The 25164-nt window shown below is 35.7% G+C and overlaps 1 protein-coding gene across 6 annotated transcripts in view; it reads left to right on the top strand.

Moving 5' to 3' along the window:
• The window catches only part of ARID4B (AT-rich interaction domain 4B), a 146735-nt gene that overhangs the window by 59911 nt on the left and 61660 nt on the right, over window positions 1–25164 (top strand). For all 6 annotated transcript variants that reach the window (XR_004278522.1, XM_032312142.1, XM_032312144.1 and 3 more), the window contains exons 4-8: window positions 1279–1344; window positions 5089–5179; window positions 8087–8166; window positions 14000–14091; window positions 21860–21998. Coding sequence is in view for 5 of the 6 variants with exons in the window: in XM_032312142.1 (XP_032168033.1) it covers window positions 1279–1344; window positions 5089–5179; window positions 8087–8166; window positions 14000–14091; window positions 21860–21998 (468 nt within the window). In the remaining variant the exon portion in view is untranslated. The remainder of the gene's footprint in view (window positions 1–1278; window positions 1345–5088; window positions 5180–8086; window positions 8167–13999; window positions 14092–21859; window positions 21999–25164) is intronic.

Below are 25164 nucleotides of genomic sequence, written 5' to 3'. Positions count from 1 at the left end.
AGGAAGAGAACTGTTAGTCTTTCCTGCTTCTGTTGATAGCACAGAGTACCAGTACCTTGTGCCTTATAAATAACAGATACCTAAAACTTGTTAATCTTTTTGGCTGCTCTAAAAATCTGTTTGTAATTCAAAGTTAATTATTTTCTCAACAGATACAGTGGTATACTTCTGATTTGTTTATGATTCAAATAAAGTTCATACATTTTCAACAGTTTGTTGATCTACTTCTTCCTCATCAGTTTTCATTGATCAAACATTTACTGTGTGCTAAGTACTGTATTAGGTTTTGAAACTCCAGTGTTAAAATCTGATCTCCGTCAGTGGCTTACAGTGGTTTATAGTCTGAGCGAGTGACAGAAATAACTAAACACATAATTTAAATAAAGCATGGTAATGGTTTTGTGTGACAAAAATGCCTGGGATGCTATAAGACATCTCTTCACAACTTCTTTGTGAGCACATTCCGTAGATGTAGTACCAGAGACGTCTGGTAAGACCATGTTGATGGTTGAATCTCTGTAAGAGCTGTTGCTTTGTATAGGGAAAACAGCTTTCTTACACTGAATACTTGAAGCTGTCTTATTTTCACCAACTAATGCTAACTAATATTTCACTAACTAATATTTAAACTTGAACCCTTGTTTTTACGTAATCTCCTCACATCTGGTTTCCTATTCTCTGCTTCCTGTACTGATACAGAGTACAGTAAACTTCGGGAGCTTGACCGCTTAAGTTTGAGTCTCAGCTCTACTGTGTACCAGTTCTGTGATCTTGGACCAGTTACTTATTCTTTCTGCTCCTCAGTTTTCTTATCAACAAAGTGGGAACCATCATACCTACCTAATAAGGTTGTTGTAAAGATTGTGTTTAATGCTTGAGCCTGATGCTTAGCTCTCAGTAAATGTTGCTACTAAATAAGCTACAGATTATTATTAAACTAGGTCTTCCGAGAATGATAGAGGACCTAATACCCTAAGGTCTCCACCTGTTTTTCCCTCCCCTCCTTTTTTTTAGGAAAGGAAATTATATTACTAAGGTAATAGCTAATAGTATTGAATAAAGTCTAATATATGAAATACCAGCTGATTTATTCTGGAAAGTTGTCTGTCTAAAATAATAAAATTTTCAGTTAATCTGGTTAGGGATTGAGAATTATATATACTAGACAGCTGTGTTAGATTACTTGTAATGAGAACAAATTCATTCGTTGATGAACTTGTGTCACTTGATTTTGTGTGTGTGTGTGGGCTTGTTGCTAATTAAATTTGTGATCTCTAGGTAACATTTAGGCATGATTCTTCAACAGTGGAAGTTCAGGATGACCACATAAAGGGCCCACTAAAGGTAATTCATTTATTTATTCATTATTAATTCTAATGCTTCAATGGGAGACATTAAAAATTATACGTGGTCATTTCTTTTTAATCATTGGCTGTTTTTGAGTTGATAAACATAGTTCTCTCTAAATAGGCCAGTAGAAAACTGTAGAATGTTCAGTGAAACTTGATGTTATAAGAGAACCTGTGTTTAGAAATGAAGTAAACATCAAGGAAGCATTGACTGGTTTTTATTTACTATCTGTTTCCTTTTTACCATGTTGTACTTCCAGAATTAATGGGTGATGAATTAGGGATTAAGTGATGGAGGTTCTGTGACAATGTGAAAAGTGAGGGAAAAATTCCAACATGGTAAGAACCTCAGGGCTTCTATTTATTTATTTATTTTAAGATTTTATTTATTTATTTGAGAGAGAAAGAGCATGGGGAAGGGCAGAGGGACAGGGAGAACCAGACTCCTCTCTGAGCAGGGAGCCCAACATGGGGCTTGATCCCTGGACCCTGAGATCATGCCCTGAGCTGAAGGCAGACATTTAACTGACTAGCTTTTAGAGTGCTAATTTGTTGAAACAGCTACAGGCAAATGAATTTTTTTAAGGGTTATCCGACAAAGTGTTAAGCATGTTACATACAGATAGTTTTATTTATTTGCATTCATTTCTCCTCACTGGTGGATGAAATCAGTGCTGTTCTACTTTCTACTAGTGAGCAAGCTGAAGGGAATGTGTGGGCCGCCACTGTGTGCTCTTTGGCCCTTGAGAATGTCTGGAAATTGGAAAATGGCCTGCCTGGATGAGTTTTAAGAAATGCTAACAGAATTGAAGAAACATTTATAGATACAAGAAAAATTCTTTACCGACACAGCTGTACTTTGGGGGAATTAGATATGTGTATCTGCCAGTTGTTTGTTTGTGATTGATTGGAAGACTTCTTTTTTTGATTGAAAGATTTTTAATTGGATCCCTAGAGCATTAGTAGGCACTATAGAGAGCTAAAGCTTATAATTAAAAAAAAAAAATCTTGCCTTACAAAAATTATTTTCCACCATTCCTGTTTTGTGGGTGCCATTTTTAATGCTACATGCACGTGTTCATGACTTGCAGGGACAAAAAACCCCAAAATGTGTATACTTATAATATGATGCTTGCCACCATTTATTTAGCACTTAGTATGTGCTAGTGCTGGGCTAATAAGTCTTTTACACATACTGTCTTACATAATTCTAACAGCCCTTCACAGAAGACACTAAAGGGACGTAAAATAATCTGGCCATGCCAGCCAGTGATGACAGAGCCAAAATTCTTGTCATTGAAGCGTGTGCCCTCTGAATGTTCAGAACACATAGAATTCTGTGCCTTATTTGTGTTCTTGCCTCAGAAGCACACCAGCATAGCTCTCACTGACTGCCGCCCTGTTCACATTGGCTCAGGCCAGCTCCTACCAGCTACAAAATACGCTCAGTGTTGTGAAGAGATAGAAAAGGCAACCACTTTGTATCCTAAGGCCCTCTTTTTCTCCTTCTGCTCCTGCCTCTTTATGGCACAGTTGGTTTATTTTACTTGTTTGGCTTTTTTTACTTTATTAAATTGTTCTTTGTCTATGATTAGGGCTAAAGATTTTGATTTTGACATAGGCAGGTATATTAAATTTTATCTCAAGATTGTTAAAGTATTTTCTTTTGTCTATTGTTTTTTGTTTGTGTGTGTGTGTGTAGATTTTAAGTTGTTCCCTGATACGCTTCATAGCTTTCTATTACCTAATAGAAAGTGTCCGCATTTGGATAAATATTTCTCTTAGAGGAAATAAACCTACCAAAAGTGATGGTCATTTGATCTCAATATATTTTCTTATGAGTTCAGATGAAAGGTAATACCTAGACTACTTACTAAATAAAAAAAATGGTACCATGTATTTATTGACTGTAGTCATTTAAGAAAAGCTCTGTTAATTCTTGTGGGGCTAACAGTCTTTCTCTGAGCAAGTTTGTTTTTTGTTATCACCATAAAGATCAGATACTTATGTTTTATTTTTATTGGGATATAATTGACATAATATTTTATTAGTTTTGGATACACAACATAATGATTTGATGTTTGATCAGTACAGTAAGTTTAGTTACATCCATCACCATCAATAGTTAATTTTTTTTTTTTTTTTTTTGCTTATAATAGAGACTTTTAAGATTTACTCTTCTTAGCAACTTCCAGATATTCAATATGGTATTACTGACTATGGTAACCATGCTGTCTGTACATTACATCTTTAGGACTTAATTTATTTTAAAACCGGAAATTTGTACATTTTGACCACTTTTACGCATTTTGTCTACTCCCCGCTCCCTTCCCACCTGTGGCAATAACCAGTCTGTTCTCTGTGTCTTTGAGCTTCTGTTTGTTTTGTTTTTTAGATTCCACGTGTAAGTGATATCATATGATACTTGTCTTTCTCTATCTCACTTAGCATAATGTCCTCAGAGTACATCCATGTTGCACATGGCAAAATTTCCTTCCTTTTTATGGCTAAATAGTGTTCCATTATATACATACATATGTGTGTTATATATACACATGCATATTTTTTTATATTTATTTATTTATTTATTTATTTCTGTATCCATGCATCCACCAGTGGATACTAAGGTTGTTTCCATATCTTGGCTGTTGTAAATAATGCTGCATTGAACATGGGGTTGCTGATACCTTTTGAATTAATGTTTCCTTTTCTTTGGATAGGTGCCCAGTAGTGGAATTGGTGGGTCATAGTTTTATTTTTAACTTGAATACCTCCATACTGTTACTGTAGTTGCTGTACCAATTTATTTTATATTCCCAGCAATAGTGCACAAGGGTTCCCTTTTTTCCATATCCTTGCTAACACTGCTTTTTGTTGTCTTTTTGATAATAGCCATTCTAACAGGTGTAAGGTGATATCTCATTGTGGTTTTGATTTCATTTCCCTCATGATTAGTGATGTTAGCATCCTTATATGTACCTGTTGACCCCATGTGTGTCTTTGGAAAAATGTCAGATCTTCAGATCTTCTATCCATTTGCTAATCAGATTGGTTTTTTGGTTTGGTTTTTTTTTTTTTTTTTGCTATTGAGTTATAGGCGTTCTCTCTCTATATATTGGATAATTATCAAATTATTAAATACATGATTTGCAGATATTTTCTCCCACTCAGTAGGTTCCCTTTTCATTTTGTTGATGATTTCCTTCACTGTGCAGAAGATTCTTAGTTTGAGGTACCTATAAGGACAAATATGAATTTAATTGCCGGCATTTTCTTGATTAGATGGAAAATATTTTAAATGATTGTCATTAGTGGTACATTTTAACTCTTAAGGAGATAGCACAGCTCTTTCTTAACTGTTTCTACCTTTCTCCAGCCTCTTGGAAGGAGGAGTACTAATATGAGTCAAGGATTGTCAACTTCAGAGATCGTGGTTCTCAAAGTGTGGTCCAAAGACTTCTGGGGGCTCCCAAGACCCCTTTCAAGGAATTTATAAGGGCAAAACTATTTTCATAACAATACTTAGATATTATTTACCTTTTTTACTATGTTGACATTTTCACTGATGGTACAAAAACAGTGGTAGGTAAAACTGCTGGTACCTTAAGACAATCAAATCAAATCAGTAGTTTTTTTAATCCTTCACCACCATGCACTCAGTTAAAAAAAAAAAAGCTAGTTTTTGTTTTGTTCACTTACATTCTAAAAGTTTTTTTCTAACTTTTTAAAAACACTTTAGGTCGGAGCTATTGTGGAAGTGAAGAACCTTGATGGTGCATATCAGGAAGCTGTTATCAATAAATTAACAGATGCAAGTTGGTACACTGTAGGTAAGGGAATAAATCTTTTAAAAATGTATTTTCGAAGATCATACATATCAAAATTTCCTTGATTTAGTTCCTCCCCTAACGCCATAGGTTATTATTACTGTTGATGTTTTTTGTTTTTGTTTTGCTGTTAATGTTTTTTAAATCTTTCTGGTCTTTAAAATTTTTAATTCATAAATATGTGCATAAAGTATAATTTGAAATTAGTGTATATATTATACAGTTGAATTTGTAGCTTTTTGCACTTAAGTGTATATCTTAGAGAAATTTTTTTCTATCTTATTTTAAGTGCACATTTTGGTAGTGTTAAATGTATTCATGTTGTGCAACAGAGAAATTTCTTTTAATTATGATAGTATGTTTCGTAATATTTGATGTACCATAATTTATTTTCTTTTACTGATGATGTTGACAGTTTTCTTGGCATTACAGTAAATGCTAGATTGAATGTCTTGTACATGTACATTATTCTTGTATTTCCCTGGTATATGTGTACATTGAGGACCAGGCATGGTGAAGTGAAATGTAGTTTAAAACTTAGGTAGTGAAAACTGCCTTTCTAGAAGGTGGTATTCATTTCCATGGACAGTGTATGAGTGCACTCATTTTCCCAGCCCAAGTAAAAGTTGATGTTAATAATCTGTAAAAATGTTTGCCTATTTGGATACAAAGTAGTATCTCAGTTTTGTTTTAATACTCCCCTCCTGTGATTATTAGTGAGATTGAACATTTTTTCATATGTTTATTGACAGGAACATCATTTTATTTGTATTTTCTTCTTCCAGTTACCATCTATCTATTTATTTATTTATATATATATTTTCATTTGAGAGAGAGATTTGAGTGATTTGTTTATTCATTTGAGAGAGAGAGAGAGAGAGAGAGAGAGAATGACCAGTGGGGAGGGGTGGGAAGGTTTGTGGAGAGACAGGAGGAGAGAGAGTGAGAGAAGGAGAGAGAAGCAGACTCTCTGAGTAGGAAGCCCGATGTGGCGCTCAATCCCAGGACCCAGAGATTGTGACCTGAGCTGAAGGCAGATGCTTAACCACCTGAGCCACTGACATAGCCCCCATCTCTCTCTCTCTCTCTCTCTTTTTTAAAAGACTTACTTTAGAGAGAGAAAGGGCTCACACACGTAAGTTGGGGGAAGGGCAGATGGAGACAATCTCAAGCAGACTCCCTGCTGAGCACAGAGCTGGAAGTGGGGCTTGATCTTAAGATCCATGAGATCGTGACCTGTACTGAAACCAGGATTTGGAGGCCTAACTGACTGAGCCACCCAGGGTGCCCTTTCACGTTACTATCTTACAGGATCTTCCCAGTCTCTCCCTTGTCTTACTGGCATGGTTACATTTTCTTATTTTTAGGAGATGAGATCTTTGTATATTCTGAATATTAAACCTCTGGCTACCTTAGTTGCAAATACTTTTCTCCTATTTACTTTTATTTCTGCTATCAGTTGTCATATTGTCAGTTTTTCCTATGGTCACCTTTTGCTTTGTAGTTTTAGTTTTGAATCTTGTTTAAAAGGGCTTCCTTTCATCAGTGTTGTAAATTTATTATCCAGTGTATTCTTCAGTTTCTAGTTTTATTTTTGTTTTGCAAAGAGCTGTTTATTTTACCTACAGTTTATTTATTTGTTTATTTGGACATTCTGAAATATCATATTCCCCCCATCAATAGCCAGTTATCCTGGTATTATTTATTGAATAGGAGTAATTCTTATTCTTTAATGACCTCATAGGTGAGAGTAAACACTTAGTTAAAATGTCTTTGATGTTGTCAAAATTTGATGGACCTTTGAAATAGTGTAGATGAGTTTTGTTTAAATTTTTGTGGGATGAGAAAAAACTTGGTGAAGAGGGAGGAAATTTTAATTTGAGACAGGAAAATTTGATTTTATGTAGGTGACCAGACTGTGAGCATGTTCTGTGTAGTAAGCCTAGATCGTAATTATGTGCGGTATTCAGTCTCATAAATCTGACATTATTATCATTGAATATTTTAGTTACAACATTAAAAAATTGTGCTAAAAGTTACTTATCCAGTGTCACATAGTTTCACTTAAGATATAAGAACCTAATTTTGTTACTTAGGTAAACATTGCCATTTCTAAAATCGAAGCCTGGTAACTTTAGAATAGAGGTATTTTTTCCCATGATTTGTGAGGAATGTAAGTATATGCTAAAATTACAATATAAAATAAATATATTACATGTATGCATAAACTTACAGTAAATTTGTTGGGACATTTTAGTACTTTAAATATGTAATTTTCAATGGGGAGCGAATTTGTCACCCAGGGAGCACTTGGCAGTGTCCCTGGACACTTTTGGTTGTCAGAAATGAGGAGCCACTAGTGGCATCTAGTGGCCAGAGGCCAGGGAAGCTGCTAAATATCCTACAGTGTTCAGAATAGCCCTCGTGATAAAGAATTATCCGCCCTGAAATGTTTGTAGTGCTTGGGTTTACCCTGCTTTAAATAGTAAAAGCAGAGTAGTTTTTTAGGTGCAGTCTGAATATATAAATTTGTATTCTTTTTTTTTTTTTCCTTCAGTGAATCTGTCAGTATTACCAGCTGGAAAACTTGCCTTTCTTTGACCACTTTGAGAAGGGTTAATTAACATTTAGATTGTTTTTTCCTAAAATGCTAACTTTTTTTTTCCTTTCTAATGTTTCCTGGGTTAGGGAAGATGTTTTCATTTCAGGTATATTATTTCGTTATCACTAGAAATTGGAAAACATACTCCGTATTTGAAGTTATCAGAAAACAAAACGTGGACTAATTTTCAGATGTACTCTTCTGAAACAATAGTTCCATTTGCACTCAAAATTAAATGATAATTTATATCATCTTTGTTAATCTTTGAAAAATCCTTCAGTAGTTTCTCATTTTTTCTCCTTTCATAGTTTTTGATGATGGAGATGAGAAGACACTGAGACGATCTTCACTGTGCCTGAAGGGAGAGAGGCATTTTGCTGAAAGTGAAGTAAGTAATCGTTTAATGAATGATTGTGTCTTCATATTGGGGGAGCATATTTTTCTTTCTCAACTCAAGCTACTTGTTAGTTAGGAAAATTCATTAATACCATTATCATGTGATCTGTGAGTCTGTTTAAGGCCTTGTGTTTGAGTGCCAGATGATATATTCCGTCCCCCCGCCCCCCGCCAAGAATATTTTAGCATTTGTCCACAATGAAAATTCAATGATCTTGCTTAACTATTATTTTTAGGCAACTTTTATGTAGACTCTAATTTTAAATAATTATAGAAAAGAGGTGTCCATTTATAATCCACTTGAACCCCCTCATTAAAGGATCTATAGATACTAAAGTCATCCCTAACTGCTAATGCTGCTGCTCGCTGATGTCATTACAGCCCCTCAGAGATGCCTTGTCTGACTGCCCTTTCTATACTAGTCCCTGCCACCCTCTCAGTCCTTTCAGATTGGTCGAAGTTTCTTCAGAGCTTGTGTCATTCTCTGACATCAGGATATGTGTATGTGCTTAGTTATTTGTTTATTGTCTGCCTTCCTCCCTAGAAGGTGTCACAAGGGCAGGGATTTTATAGGTCTTCCTCCCCACTCATTCCCAGTTCCTTAAACAGTGCCCGGAATGGAGCAGGCATTGAATAAATGGTAGTCAGATGAATAAATGAAGTGCTTATGTTTGACATGGACTTTGCTTACTGCTTTACCTACATCATCATATTCATAACACTGTGAAGTAGATAGCATCATTATCTTTAATTTACCGATGGTGAGACTGATGGTCAGAGCTGGTTCTCAAACCAGTATTTTCTAGTACCAAAGCCATGCTCTAGAATTGAAAGGTGTTAATTTACTAAGAATGGAGGGAGGGTTCACAAAGTTTTGTAAATCAGTAGTTTGCAATCCAGAATTTTGAAAATGGACTTATTGTTAAAGTGTTATATTCTGTAGTCCATCCTATAAATATTAATGCACAGCTTGGCCAAACCATGATTACTTTTCTTCTTGTCACTATTTAGAACAGTGTTTCTTTGGGGACATTTTTATATTATTTATTTGACTATTAAACTTTATTTTATGTTTTCTTGTTTTGAAAATATTTTCCTTTCCCTTAAATAATTGAATTCCTATTCCAGTTGAGAATTTGGGACAGGTTCTGTGTATTGTGATTCTGGCCTATTTTTTTCAGTCTCATATTGTAAGATTTCTTTCTACTTATTTTTTCTGTTCTGTTTTTTTTTTTAAAGTTTTTATTTATTTAAGTAATCCCTATACCCAGCGTGGGGCTCAAACTCACAACCCGATATCAAGAGTCACATGCTCTTCCAACTGAGCCAGCCAGGTGCCCCATTTCCCTGAACTTCTGTCTTACAAGACTACTTGGTATTTTCAGATTATGATTCATATTCTTTTCTTGGTTTCTGCTGAGTATTGCTCTTAATGTTCCTCCATGATGTCTTTCATGAGCTTTCTAAGCAGATTTGATCCCTTTATCTTTTGATCCTTTGGCATTTCTCTTATTCTTATTTGATGGTCTTTTTTTATTACTATTCTTATTTTCCCTGTAAGATTTTAAGCTGTTTTGCGGGGTAATAGCCCTATTTTTGTCATTTTGATAGGCTCTTCTTGCCCCCCCCCAATGTTTTCTGTATAGAAGCCTTCAGTAAATATTTTTTAATTAATTGTGAAGCTTTAAATATAGGAATTATATACAACTTTAAAATTGGCAGTGAATTTGGCTTTTTGTACTGATAAAGTAACAATTCTTTATAAGCTTATGTAATTTTTTTAATGTTTTATTTATTTAATCTCTACACCTAGTGTGGGTTCAAACTCACAACCGTTAGAGCAAGAGTCATATACTTTTCTGACTAAGCTAGCCAGCCACCCCTAAGTTTATATAATTCCTAGAAATAATTTCATTTCTCTTAGAACATGTGTACAGTTATAGTAGGTCAGTGAATAAATATGGGGGCTTAAAGACTTGATTTTTCATCTGCTTAGTGAAGGCATGTGCCTTATTTTTTTAATCCAGAGAAATATCTAAAATACTTTGTTGTCGTCCACCCCTCCCCCCCCGCCCCAGGAGAATCGTATAGTTAACAGGGCAGTTGTAGTGTAAAGGCTGAAGCAGTATGAACAAGTAGCTCAGTGTGTCCTTCTCACCTTCAAGGTAGACACTTTTGCTGTGTGTGTCTATATGTGTTAGACTTTATGTTTTGCTAGAGGGTACTTAGAATATGGGTGTATTGTATCCCATTCTCATAAGCCAGGTTCATGCTATGTTAGGTAGTGGAGACACAAGGGTAAGCCAAGTAGACATGGAATTTATCCTTGAGTAATTTACCATCTGTTGGAGGAGAAAAAGCATTAATCAAACAACCATGTATTCTAAGATTATGTATGTACTGGGTTCTGTGGTAGCATGGCCAGGAGTGTATTTAATTTGCCATCTATGTATTCCTTGTCTTTATTTGATATTTTCAAAAAACATTTTTAATTTGTTGAAAAATTACCCAGAGCATTGTTATTATCAGTAATAACTTTGATCTTGAGCAGAAAGCCACATCAGACTGGCAGTGTTTGGGATCACTAATTCCATTAAGAAGCTACATACTTAAAGACTTAAATTTGAGATTTCCATGTAAGAGAATCACAGCCATACTTCAGTCAATTCTGGCGCTAATAGTATGGGTTCTAGCCCTAACCGGCTTTGTGAGGGTGTTGACACTGCCTGGGGGTTGGGGCATTTCTGCAGAGCTTGTTACTCAGAAGTAGTTTCATCAGCTGGTATTCGCTGTACGTTTACTACTTCCTACGTGCTGTTGATACTCCAAAGAAAGATTAGTTAAATCTCATCTCCGTATTTCCTATAGCCCATTTAGGAAACACGGCCATAGGCATGCCTCCCCTAGGCCTATGGAATTTTCTTTTAGCTTTAATATAGCTAGGAGTGTCTGATTTTTGCTCTTTAGGTTTTAATGAGACAAATTTTACCCTTCCCTCAGTCTTTTCTCTCACTTGAAGTAAAGGTACTCCTACTTTCCTGGACATGATTTGAGGCTAGGGACAGAGATAAGGCTTCTTACTCCTCTAATTCTTCATTACATAGGGAAAGTAATCAGAAATCCTGGATATTTTCTTTCCTGTAACTGGTGACTTACCAGATGCTTAAAATAGAAATCCTAGTACTTGATAGAAGTCTCTGCTTTCACAAGAGCAACCTTAATATTAGGGGAGTGAGGTGGGGCATTTAATCCTTATGTCCGCTTGACAGAGGTGAATCCAGATTAATTTATTTTCTCTGTTTAGCAAATATTGTACTTTGAAATTTGGGGGGGAGGAAGCATAATTAGGAGTTAATAACAAGTGACTTCTTCTTCTTCTTCTTCTTTTTAAATTTTATTTATGTATTTGACAGAGAGATCACAAGTAGGCAGAGAGGCAGGCAGAGAGAGAGAGGAAGGGAAGCAGGCTCCCCGCTGAGCAGAGAGCCCGACGTGGGACTCGATCCCAGGACCCTGAGATCATGACCTGAGCCGAAGGCAGCGGCTTAACCCACTGAGCCACCCAGGCGCCCCTCTTCTTTATTTTTTTAATTTTATTTATTTGAGGGGTGCCTGGTTGGCTCAGTCGGTTGAGCATCTGCCTTCAGTTTGGGTCATGATCTTCAGGGTCCTGAGATCGAGCCCCACATTGGGCTGCCTGGTCACTGGGGAGTCTGCTTCTCCCTCTGACCCTCCCCCTTCTCATGCTCTGTCTCTTACTCTCACTTTCTCTGAAATAAATAAAATCTAAAAAATAATTTTATTTATTTGAAAGAGAGAGCAGAGTGAGAGACAGCATGAGCTGTGGGAGCGTGGGTGAGAGGCAGAGAGGGAGAGGGACAAATAGACTCCCTGCTGAGCAGGGAGCTCAATGCAGGGCTCAATTCCAGAACCCCAGGGTCCTGATCCTGCACCAAAGGCAGACGCTTAACTGACTGAGCCAACCAGCCACCCCTGACAAGTGACTTCTAGAGAGGTTTTATTTTGTATATTACTGTATTTAGACCAACTTTTGCCTCCAGATTTATTTTATTTATTTTAAAAAATTTATTTATTAGAGAGATTGAGGGAACAGAGGGCAAGGGAAAGAATCCTCAAGTAGACTCCCGTACAGAGTGTGGAGCTGGACATGGGGCTCTATCCAAGGATCCTGAGGACCTGAGCTGAAATTAGGGGTCAGATGCTTAACTGACTGAGCTACTTAGGCACCCCTGCAGATGTTTTTTAAATGCCTGACTTAAGCTGAATTTGCAAGATTAGATTTTATGTCCTATGAAAGTTAATAGTTTCTGTCTTCTGAAGGAATTGATCTTTTGTTTGACGGGTAGTACCTTTTCCCTATTTCAGTATCCTTTGTTGTTGGATACATAGATCTATGTACCTCAGAATATATTATTAGAATATATGTAAATATATTCTAATAAGTTGTGCAATCTAACAAGTTATGCAAGATTATTAATATGGTTCCCCTTTCACATTTTATTCATCTTGTTTCAACAAAATTATGTTTTAAAAATAAAAGTTAAAATTTTCCTTTTAAATATTTACAGTTTATATTTAGATAGTCTGATTTTTTTTAATCTAAAATAATATATACCCTTTCATATAACGCCCCGGTTTGTAACTTTGAGAAGTTTTTTTAAAAATTAAAAAAAGTTTTTTATTTTTTTGAGGAGTCTTTATCCTAAGTAGTTTCTCACCCTCACTTCCATCCTGAGAGTTTTTGTGGGGTCTTTAGTTCCCCTGGTATTCATGAAATTATCTGTAATAGCAGAGGTTCTATTGGAGAGGTGAAAGGAATAGCAAATGTATGGAAGATCTTAAAAATGCCAAAAAAGCAGCATTATTAAAATTAATATTTGGAGAATGCAGTTAGTTGGGATAGCGTCTTCAGATTGAGACCTTAACTTTTTAGTTACATAAACCTTTTTAGGAAATAATGGCAAGAAAAATCCAAGAAGTATCTAATATTGAGAAGTGAAGGGAATCATTCCAGGATTCCTTTTTTCTTCATTCTGCTTGTTATTAACCAACAACCAGTTCCTCACCTGGAAATCATTATTTTAGGATGGGGTGAGGGACAAACGGTTTGACATGAACTGTCAGTTAGTTGACAATAGGAAATGTTTACTTGCTGATCATTATCTTCATACCAAGCACCCTATTGGATGCTGCAGACTAAAAAGGAAGGGAAAATTAAATGTAGAGAAGTCAATATTTACATATTCTTTTAAAAAGGTGTATCACAGAAAATGTTTGCAAAGTAATAATGTATCCTATCTAAAGCTTTTTTTCAAACAGTTGATGCTTTTTTTTGGGATAATTTTTGTTACCTATTAAGAATTCTATATTATGGATTATGATTCCCTTTGAGCAAAGAGAAATTTGATTTACAATTGGCCCCAATTCAGATGCTAGGTCCTTACGTATAGATTTCTTCTCTCTCCAGTCTATTTCTACTGAGCTGTGTTTTATTTTGTATTTTAATCATTCTTAGAAATCTGTCAGCCTTCAAAAAGATAATGAAACCATGAAGAAAGAATAACTTAATTTTTTTCACTCCCCCCTCTCACCCCCGCGCCCCGCCCCCCATAATGGGTTCATTCATCTTTATTCTAATATCTTTGAAATGACAGTTGTCTATCTTTAGGAAAGTTGTATTTTAGTCTTCCTTGGGGGCAGTTTTTAATCTTCAAGTCTAAGCATATTCTTAAACTGATTTGGTTTAAAAAGGAAAGAGAACTTGCTACGTCATAACTTTGATGGGTTTATGTTCTTACCCACAGACATTAGACCAGCTCCCACTCACCAACCCTGAACATTTTGGCACTCCTGTCATAGGGAAGAAAACAAATAGAGGAAGAAGATCTAATCATATGTAAGTCCATTTTCATAACTGTTAGTTGAACCTGAATTCATTTCTCCTTCTAGTATTGTTTTAAGAGTTACTAATTTGAAATTGTACTTTGCAAAATGCTAACTGGATCTCGTAGCAATTTCAGACTCCTTAGCATGGTGCTTGAGATTCTCCACGCTCAGCCAGCCTTAACAGCTGCATATCTGTCTGCCATTTCTCCCTGCATGCGTCTTGGTGCTGTAGTGAGAGTGGAACCAGTCAACATTCGCTGGACACATCCTTTGTTTTCCTGATACTTTGCTTTTATTCATGCTTTTTTTTTTTTCTTTCTCAGATGTCACCTTCCATGTCATTATCTCACTCATTCAGTCTCCCAACAGAAATGCTCCCACCTTTATGTGAACTGCTTTGTGTCTCCCTACTCTTTCCTTAAAAACAGACCTGTTTTCTTTCCTCTGAGCTCTCTAAATTCTTTGCATTTATCTAATGTCAAAAACAGTATTTCATCTGTTACTGTCTTTGTAGTATTTGTTTTCTCTTCCTAATAATCTTAATCTCCTTGACAGAAACCATCTTACTTATTTTTATGTCTTACAGTTGTGACATATATTCTGTCAGTTTAACAAATTACTTTTAATGGGCCATGCATAGGTTCCAAAAGGCTCTAAATTAAAAGGATCACAGGATCGAAGGGTCATCAGAGATAAACAGTTTTCAAACAGTTTGAGAAAGAAAATCATTTATTGCGAAGGACTGGGAGGCACAATGGGATCAGACTTCTCCATAGTAATACTAGATGCTGGTAGTCAGTAGAAATGCAGAGTGTTGGAATGGAGGTCTCTACTGAAAGGTGGACTCGGTTACTTAATATAATATAACATTGGGGGGAAATTAAAGATATGATGATAACAGATAGAGAAAAAATAGCAAAGGCACTAAGTAACTTCCCCTGAAAATTGTATCAGAAAGGAAAACTTAGTAGGATGGAGGGAGAGGAGGTGGCTTAAATACAAAATTAAGTCCTAGTAACAGTAGGAAGTCGACAGAATAATGCCTACAATGTATAAATCAGTATAAGAGTATTATTTAGAGATAAGGTACTAACTATCAAAGAAATAGCTGGAATAGTTAAAAACATAGGTGCCTCCATAGGAGCAGGTGAAGAAAATTGGGAAGGTGAGTTTTTAATGTATTCCATTGGAGGTTATTTTAGAAACAATTTTGAACATTTCACTTGGGTAAATTCAAAAATTTTAACGTGTCTGAACCCAAAAATTGTCAGAGTGGCAGTTAAAAATAAATATTGAGTTGAATTACTGAAATCTTTAGCGTAAGTGAATGCTTTCAGTATTAAGAATCACATATTAAATGTAAGTATGGCTCAGCTTTGGAGATAGAAATCAGATCGGGTTAGCGCTCTCTCTCATATTGCTTACTTTCAGCCTTAGAGGAAAGTGATGAAGATAGGTATTATTTTTACCCATATTAATAATTGGGGACATTGGGCTCAGAGACAGTAAGTAATCCAAGGAACACACTAAGGAAAGAACAAGGACTTGAACTCACCCGTGCTCCATGGGCCTTTTCCCATTCAACTGATTGACTCTTACTTAGATAGAGTAGTACTTCAGTTTCTTTCTAAAATTGTTCTAACAGTAAATAAATAATGACTCATTGGAGGGAGGAAATTAAAAGACTAATCCTTACACTGAAAAAATATTTCATATTCGTATTTTCCTACTATACTTGTGATTCAGACCATGCTTTTTTTTTCTTAACTCTCTGAAATTTTTAGCTGTTTTTCAGTTAATTACTAAGTGAATAATATCTCTCACTTGGAATTTAGCATGCTGATGACTTGTGTATCTTAGGATATTCAGGGTGTAACTATTATTTGCTCTTCTCCATACGACTTGTTCATCCAGAAGGAGAAATAAATGAAAAATGTATGTTAGCATTACTCATATGAAAGCATCCTGTTGTCATTATTTGATGTTACTGTGATCTAATAATGTTATCAGTTTTTCCAGAGGGATGTTTTATTGCCGTAGAATATTCACTGAAGCACTTACAAGATAAACCTTTCAATGTCTCTTGGAAAATTAATGACTTCAACTGTGTATTAAAATTTTACCTACCATTGCTCATTAGAGTCTTCCATAGTTTTGGTAGTCAACTTCTAATTATGATCATTGATATCAGAATAATGAGGTAGGGTGTATTTGATGTAAAATTATTTCATTAGTGAAGATTTCTACTTCTCTAGCTTTTGAGAGTGGCAATGTGGCTTGATTGTTAAGAGTGTGAACTTTGGAGCCAGGTGGCCTGGGTGTGAATAACTCTCTCTGCCATTTCCTTGCTCTGTAGCTTTGGGCAGATTACTTAGTGTTCATGCCTCAATTTTCTCATCTGTAAAATTGAGATAATAGTATTACCTATCTCTCAGAATTGTTCGCAAAGATTAAATGAATTCATACCCTTAAAGTGTTTATATAGGAAACACTATGTAAATACTAGATATCAAACGTCATGTATTAAATGCAAAAATTTTCATCAAATACCAGTATGTGACTTGACTTCATAAAAATATTTATATGTGTGAGTATATGAAAATACTGCTTACAGTGTTTATGTCTGATAAGTGGAACTGGTTTTGGCTATATTATTTGAATTTTTTGAAACAATATTTCCATATTTTATATTTATATATATAGTAAGAAAAACAATTTTTGTGTCCATCAAAAATTCTTTTTAAACTTTGAAAAATATTGCATCTAATATTTAGACATGTTTTATCTTTCTTCAACTGTCGCCTACACATGTAAACATAAATTTGAAGTAAGATAATTTATAGAGTATCACCTAGAATGATCTTTAAAAATGACCCAGTTATGATGTATTAAAAAATCTATTAGCCGAGGTCTCCCTTTCTTGAAGATGAGACTAAAGCTTGCAGTTATCACTGAGCCCGTTGATCTTTGCTTTCTGAAGAGTCCAGCAGACATTCTAAGTGATTTTCCTGTTGAGAATCTCTGTGTATGATGAAAGATTTGCTGTTGGGGTTGTATTGCATATGTGCAGAGTAAGAAGGCCAACCAGAGGTTGAGAATTAACTATACAGGAAACGAAGCCCTTTTCATCTATCATCTTGTTTTGCTTGCTCTATTCCTTCCCCCTCACTATGGTGGTCATTCTCATTGCCAAGAGATGTTACAGTGTTTTCGCTTAGCACTTAACGCCATGGTATGTAGGCACCACAGGCAAGTACCACAGTTGGAAATTCCCTTCTCCTTTATTACAGTCCCTCAGAGTTCTTTCTCCCCTTTCTGAGTGATTTTCTACAACAAAGTCTTGGACCTGGACCTTAAGGTCATTTATCTGACCTTCATTTCCTCTTCCATTACTCAACTAAAAAAGTCTTCATTTGATTCTCTGATTGTCTTTTGAAATTTAATTTTGTTACAAAGGTAAATAAGGTTTTTTCTTCCAGGCTTCCGCAGACTCCATTGTTTATGAACATATCACTACTCTTATTTTCTTTAACACTTTTAATCCACATGCCGGTTAGTGTGCCTTCAGATATTCCAAAATTGATTATTTTTGATACCTTCCTTCAGTTGAGTTTTATTTATATTCTACCTTTAATTACTTAATTCAAATATATTCAGCTATTTTCTTAAGATTATCATTCTCTATTTTAATTTTTTAAAGCAAATTATTGATCATTTAATCAGCGTGTAAGTTGATTGAATTTTGTCATTACAATTTAGCCACTGAATATAGATGTTTTATTTCTGCCTAAAGAATAGAATAACTGAAATCATAGAAACATTTGTGTACCCACACCCCTCAAAAGTATTTTCCAATAACCTGGCAAAAGTGTATATGCAGCTGCTACAGTGGAAATCAGTCTGCTTGTTGTTATTTTTTTTCTCCTTCAGAAAAAGAGTAAAGCATAAGAAAGCTTAAAATGGTTCTTGATAGGGATTATGTATGGGCAGGAATTTTACCCATTGACAGCACTGAAGTTTACCCAATAAAGTAGTGATGTGTACTTGGTATTTATATAGGTCTGCAGATCTTTAAAAAATGTTTTTCACTGAGATATAATTAACATAACCTTTATGAGGGTGAACATAAAATTCACCCTCATAAAGTGTCTAGTGTATGGTGTTTTTAGTATATTCACTGATTGCGTAACCAGTGCCACTATCTAATTCTAGAATTTTTTTTTATTATTTGCTATTTTATTTTATTATGAGAATTTGATTCTAGTTTCCTTCTTGATTAAAAACTGGGGAAAAAATAAAACCCTTTTATTGGTAAGTATATACATGACCGTATGTTCTATGTTTTAATCTCTAAAGAGCTGTACATTGTTAGACTTCCTGATACTGACTAATACAGGTTTTTGATTTAGTGTACAAAATTTGACACCGAGTTACTTGCCTGAAATCATAAGGATCATTGAAGTCGGTTTTTCTGGTTGTACCTTGTCATTTGCTCTTCTTTGGCACACATCTTGTCTAAAGTTCTTCTTAGTTAATTTACAATTAATTTACAGTTAATAGTGATTTGCAGTCAGTTCTAAATAATTAGTGTGGTAAACATTTCCGTGTAGTTAGCTTTGTTCCCAGTGGGCATCAGATAATCATGTCGCAGAGACAGTGCATTATTTTGTTCTGGCTCCCTAAACAAATACGATCTTACCACCAAAGAAGCAACGATGTCAGAGGGCTATAACACCAAGCAGGTTCTCTGCTTGCTCTGTGTTTGCTCCCTTAAAATATTTTTTAAAATTATTTTTTATTATTTTTACATTTTATTTATTTGAAAGAGCACATGTGAGCTCACGAGCAGGGAGAGCGGCAGAGGGAAAGGAGAAGTAAATTCCCCTGCTGAACAGGGAGCCCAAAGTGGGGCTAGATCACAGGACCCCAGCATCATGACCTAGCTGAAGGAAGATGCTTAACTGACTGAGCTAACCTTAAATAAAATAGTTTTGATGCTCATTTATTTCAGTTCACTAGTTTATTGAGTGTCTTGGGTAAATTAATTCCTGGCTAAGAGTCTTAGGTATAGATAGTTGTATGGTTTATATTGGTTGTATACATTATACTGCTTGTATACATTTTATGATTTTAGGAAAAATAAAATTAGAAATAGTAGAAAGAAAGAAATCTATTCAGTTCATTTATTTACTCAACAAATATTTATTGAATATCTATGCTTGTGCCAAGCACTGTTCAGGTATTTGGGATATATCAGTGAATAAAAGGCATTGATAAAATCTCTGCCCTTAGAGTTTATATTCTCGCATATATGTGAGATAGATGATAAAGAAAATACATAAGAAAGAACTAAGTAGATTATATTAGTACGATGGATTTGTAAATGCTGTGGGTAAAGAATAAAAGTGAGGAGAGATTGGGGCAAATTTGAATGAGAGGGTCAGGGTCACCTAATTGAAATGACAGTTGAAAAGATACTTAGAGGAGTTCAGGGGTTTCCAGATGTTGAGGAGTAGAGCGTTCCAAGCTGTTTGACTGCAAAGGGGAGTAGAGAAATGAGGTGGCAGTAGCTGGTGGGGAAGGTGAGGTCAGGGGATTTTTTTTTTTTTAAAGATGTTATTTATTTATTTGACAGAGAGAGATCACAAGTAGGTAGAGAGGCAGGCAGAGAGAGAGGGGAGAAAGCAGGCTCCCCACCGAGCTGAGAGCCCAACTCGGGGCTCAATCCCAGGACCTTGGGATCATGACCTGAGCCAAAGGCAGAGGCTTAACCCACTGAGCCACCCAGGTGCCCCAGGGGATTCTTTTTTTAAGTGGGAGAAATAATAGCATATAAATAACAGTATGCTGAGGGGGCTCAATGTAGTAGAGGCAGAAAAATTGATACAGGAGAGAGAAATGAGCACTCTTGAAACAAAATCTTGCAGTGGGGGTCAGGAAATATAGTCCATAAATGGGCGCTGTTTTTAGAGTGGAACTTGAACATTTAATATGAAAGGTGAATAGGTGTTCTATGTAGGCAGTCACTTTTTTTTATATGTCACTTTCTGATGTCTGAAGTCTTCACACTTGTTTAAGTCTTAAGAAAGAAATGAGAATTTTTAGAAAGATACAGATGACTTTATGAGGCAAATAAAGCACAGTTTTCTCTGTTTTACAGATTTAATATATGTTTTCCATGATATTCGGACTTTCTGTCTTGCTAATGATAATGACACATAAAGAGTGTCCCTTAAGTCCTAGCTGAATAAGTTTTTTATGACTGCTTTGAAAAAGCAGTAATTACGGTTTTAAGGTTGGTTGTCTTCTACAGTCATTAGAAAGTGAAGAGATAAAAGTCATTGCCCTTGAAAAACACTTCTAGTCAATTAGAGCTCAGACTTGGGAGGTCTGTCATTATTATCCCAAACTGTGTGCCTATTTTTAAGGTTTTATGCTTTGTTAATATGAAGGCGTATTGGTTTTCCCTGCCTTCTACTTACTTCCTATGTCCCTACTTAACACTGCTTTAAGTGCCATTTGAAAGAATACTACTTCTCAGCAGCAAACTTGAAAAATTGGCTTTGTTTTTAACAGGGACAATTTTTAAGTCACTTGATCACTGAAATCAAAGAGTGGTATTTCCCAAATCATTCCAAAATGTTTAGTATTATTATAGTAGTTTTTGCTTTCTTTATAATTCTGCTGAAATATTTAAAGGAGTGACATGTTGCCATCTCCTTGGAAAAGCATCAAGACAAATTTTTAGAGTATATTAGATTCAGTCAACCAAATAGTTAAATTATGTTTAAGGTCTTTAAAAATAATCCGTCAGTTTACACTTTTTCTCAGTGAACTTGGTCATTACCAACTATTTCAAAAATGTTTTCATCCCCGTAGGTAATTAATACTAACCATTCTTCTATTTTATTTTGTAAAAAAAGAACCTATATTGCAGTCTCTTCATTTCTTGTGTCTTCACTTACTATGGGCGTTTTGAGCACTCAGGTGTTAGAATCCTTCTTTTCTTTAACACTGGTTGTGGGCTTTCTTGGAACCAGATTCAGAGTAGAATTTTTGTTTGTTTTATGGGGCTTTTTTTTTTTTCCTTTTTAAAAAGTTTCACTTTTTGGTGTACTTTTGTCTAACAAGTGGATGGTTTTCGATAATTTATTTTTCTGCTGACAGTGAACTTCTTTTTAATTTATTAGTTTAATATACAGTGGAAACTGAAAGGAATTTCTAATATAATACAAAGTAACAGTATTGTACATTTTATCAGTGCCTAGTTTGTGTATATTTGGTATTAAGGATAGCATTGGTGATCTCTTATCAGATTGTCTTCTCTCCCCATCCCAAGCCCCCAATAAATAAAGGTCTTTCTTCCCCTTTTTAAAATTAGCTTTGTATTGGGAGTATAAAATTACTAAATTTAGAACTTCTTTAATCTCAGAGTTGGAACTGATACATTTTAGTGTAGTACTGGGATGTTTTGTCTTGGGCTTTCAGCTTTTTGAGGGTTTGGGGACCAGTGTTACTCTGTTCTGTTCTTCCCCCTTAACCTTTTAAAGTAGCACTAAATAAATCTGAAGGATGTCTAGGAAAATGATATGCTTTCTTCTAATGATGATCCTTTTTGTTATTCTTTAGGAATTTAGAAAACTTGAAAAATTTAAATTTGCTGTTCTGTAGGTTTTAGAAAATGGGATAAGATTTGTAGAATACCTTTATTTATCAGCGAGGCATGCTTATTCTTTGTGGAGATAAATGGAAATATCTGATTTTTTTTCTTTCCCTAGACCGGAGGAAGAGTCTTCTTCATCCTCCAGTGATGAAGATGAGGATGATAGGAAACAGATTGATGAACTGCTAGGAAAAGTTGTGTGTGTAGATTACGCTAGTTTGGATAAAAAGAAAGCACTATGGTTTCCCGCATTGGTGAGTAACTTCTGTATAAAAGAGTTTAATTTTCAACTAGTTAGGTTCATGAAAAAAACAACTGATAATCTTACTAGTGGTTTTCATAGGTACAGCATAGGGAAATGGTACTAGCATCATTTAGTTTACACAAAGATTACTTTCAAAATTGTCCTTGAGTACCAAGAACTCTTAAAGTCATCCAAGAAAGGCAAAATTACAGTAATTTTAAAGGGTAGGTATGCGGGAGTTGATTATACTGCTCTATTTGGGGTAGAAGATTCATAATGCAAACTTTTAAAACTCCTAAATTCATCATACGAAAGACTGTAGAAGAGGAGAATCTTTTTCTGCTGTTATTTGCAAATGATTCCTGTTTATCATTCTTTTCAGTGAACGTGATTTGTATTCTTTATCCTGACTGCTTATCAGCTCACTGTTTTGCACAAAGTAATTGCCCAATAATTATAAGAGCAAATACATGGTAGCTCTTATAATTAAAACTTCTGTTATAGGGGCACCTGGGTGGCTCAGTAGGTTAAAGCCTCTGCCTTCGGCTCGGGTCATGATCCCAGCATCCTGGGATTGAGCCCCACATCAGGCTCTCTGCTCTGCAGGGAGCCTGCTTTCTCTTCTCTCTCTGCCTCTGCCTCTTTGCCTACTTGTGATCTCTGTCAAATAAATAAATAAAATATTTAAAAACAAACAAACAAAACTTCTGTTATATCTTAAAATTAAAACTCAAGAGGGCAATTATTTGTTTTAATAAATGTAGATACCTAATGATACCTTCGTACCTCTGCATATATCCATCTATCAATCCTAATAGTTATTGGATGCCTGCCATCTGCAAGGATTGTGTTAAGACCTTTACAAGGACTATGAGGCAGGTAATATTATTTATCCTCACTTAGAAATCAGGAGACTGAGTATTGGAAAGTATTAGAAAGACTGAGTATTAAGTAACTTGGTTAAAACTTAAGTATTAGGGTATATGATCATTTCTTTTTTCCCAAAGCACTAAGATTCTTTGTAAGAATTTCTTTTGCAACATGTTTTTAAAACCAGTTTTGTTTATCTTTTTCTAAAATAACAGGAATATTAATTTTTTGCTGTTAATATATTCAGTATTAAGATTCACCCATAGTTTCTAAATAATTTCCACGATGATGAGAAAAATATTTAAGGATTTATGATGTTGAATTGTCAGTAATTAGTGTAGGAACCATCACAGTATTATTTAAAGAATCTTATAATTATTCATATATGTAATCCTCCCCCCGAAATTGGATAGTGGATGAATAATTTTTATCAACTAGAGTGTAAAATTGTGTTGTGGATCAAACAGTCTTGACATAGTCACATAAATAGTATTTGGGATTCAATTTTTAAAATTTGTTTTTGTAAATTTTGCAAGTATTTAGTAACATCATTGTGTTAGGAAGTAGCCCCCATGTGTTGAGCACCTGCCATGGCCAGGTACTATGTGAAGCTGGTTCATATAAATAGTCTCATTGAATCCTAACTGAGACTGAAAAAATAAGGGGAATTTACCCTATTTTTTTTTTTTAAAGATTTCATTTATGTATTTGACAGAGATCACAAGTAGGCGGGGGGGTGGGGGAGCATGCTCCCTGCTGAGCAGAGAGGCCGATGCGGGACTCGATCCCAGGACCCCAAGATCATGACCTGAGCCGAAGGCAGCGGCTTAACCCACTGAGCCACCCAGGTGCCCGTATTTACCCTATCTTAACAGGAGGAAGTCTTAGCTTCCATGATTCATGCGGTCTTCTTTTCATTTTCCTTTACTGTTTCTCCTCTAACCAACCATTAAATGTTGTTGTACAAGGTGCAGAATACATTACTTTGTATTCTCTTTAGGGTGATCTCATCCCCTTTTATAGTATTGGTTGCAGAGTTATCAGATAAGAATGCCTTAGGGACCAAGACAGTCACACACATGGGTGAACAGGATGAAGTATGGATTATTGTTCCTGAGGCGGAATGGAAAGCGAACCCATTTGCACACTACTACCAGCGCTGGCCAGAGCTACCATATGTGTAGTTTTTGAAACGCATAAGAGAGTGAGTCCTTCAATAGCTCAGTTGGTAGAGTGGAGGACTGCAAAACCCATGAGAAAAAAAGAAAAAGGTAGATTTTGTTCACAGTTTTAGACCCAAGTTTAAGCCCCTGATACTTAGGCTATTGAGTCCCAAGTTTATATGTTACAGTTCATACTTCCATTCTGACCTCTGGACTTGGGTATCTATTCAGTTTCTCCATTTGGATGTCCTTCAGCTATCTCAAAACATAATAGGTTTAAAACTAAACATATTCTCTCCTCCCTCCTTCCCAAACTTGGCCCTCCTCCAGTGTTTCCTCTCACAGCGAATGACGTCATTTGCACAAGACAGAAGCCTGAGCGTCCTCTGCTCAGTCAGCCCTTCACTTCCCTAATTGCCTCTGATAATCTCTTTCCTTTAATACGCCATTGCCACCGCTCTCCATCCGAGTCGCCGCCTCTCTCCCCGGGGTGGTTGTGGTGGCTTCACCTCGTTCAACTCGTGCCCTTATCTAGCCCATTTTCAAGTAATTTTTCATTCTATTTTATTTGTTCTATTCTATTTTATTCTTTTTTTAAAATTCTATTTATTTAAGTAATCTCTACCCCCCCATGTGGGGCTTGAGTTCAAGACCCCAAGATAAAGGGTCATATTCTCTTCTGACTGAGCCAGCCACGCACCCCCAAAGTAATTTTTATTTATTTCATTTCTTCAAAGTAATTTTATTCTTTTTTTTTTTTTTTTTTAAAGATTTTATTTATTTATTTGTCATAGAGAGAGAAGCGAGAGCAAGCACAGGCAGAGGCAGAGGGAGAAGCAGGCTCCCTGCCAAGCAAGGAGCCCGATGTGGGACTCGATCCCAGGACGCTGGGATCATGACCTGAGCCGAAGGCAGCCGCTTAACCAACTGAGCCACCCAGGCGTCCCAATTTTATTCTTTTTAAAGATTTTATTTTTATTTATTTATTTGAGAAAGAGGGTATGAGAGAGAGAGCGAGAGTATGAGAGGGGAGAGGTCAGAGAGAGAAGCAGGGTCTCCGCTGAGCAGGGAGCCCAATGCGGGACTGGATCCTGGGATTCCCAAGATCATGACCTGAGCCGAAGGCAGACTCTTAACTGACTG

Source organism: Mustela erminea, chromosome 14 (genome assembly GCF_009829155.1).
Source record: "Mustela erminea isolate mMusErm1 chromosome 14, mMusErm1.Pri, whole genome shotgun sequence".
Lineage (NCBI taxonomy): Eukaryota > Metazoa > Chordata > Mammalia > Carnivora > Mustelidae > Mustela > Mustela erminea.
Note: the sequence above shows the minus strand (reverse complement) of the source record. Positions and strands in the feature narration are given on the sequence as shown.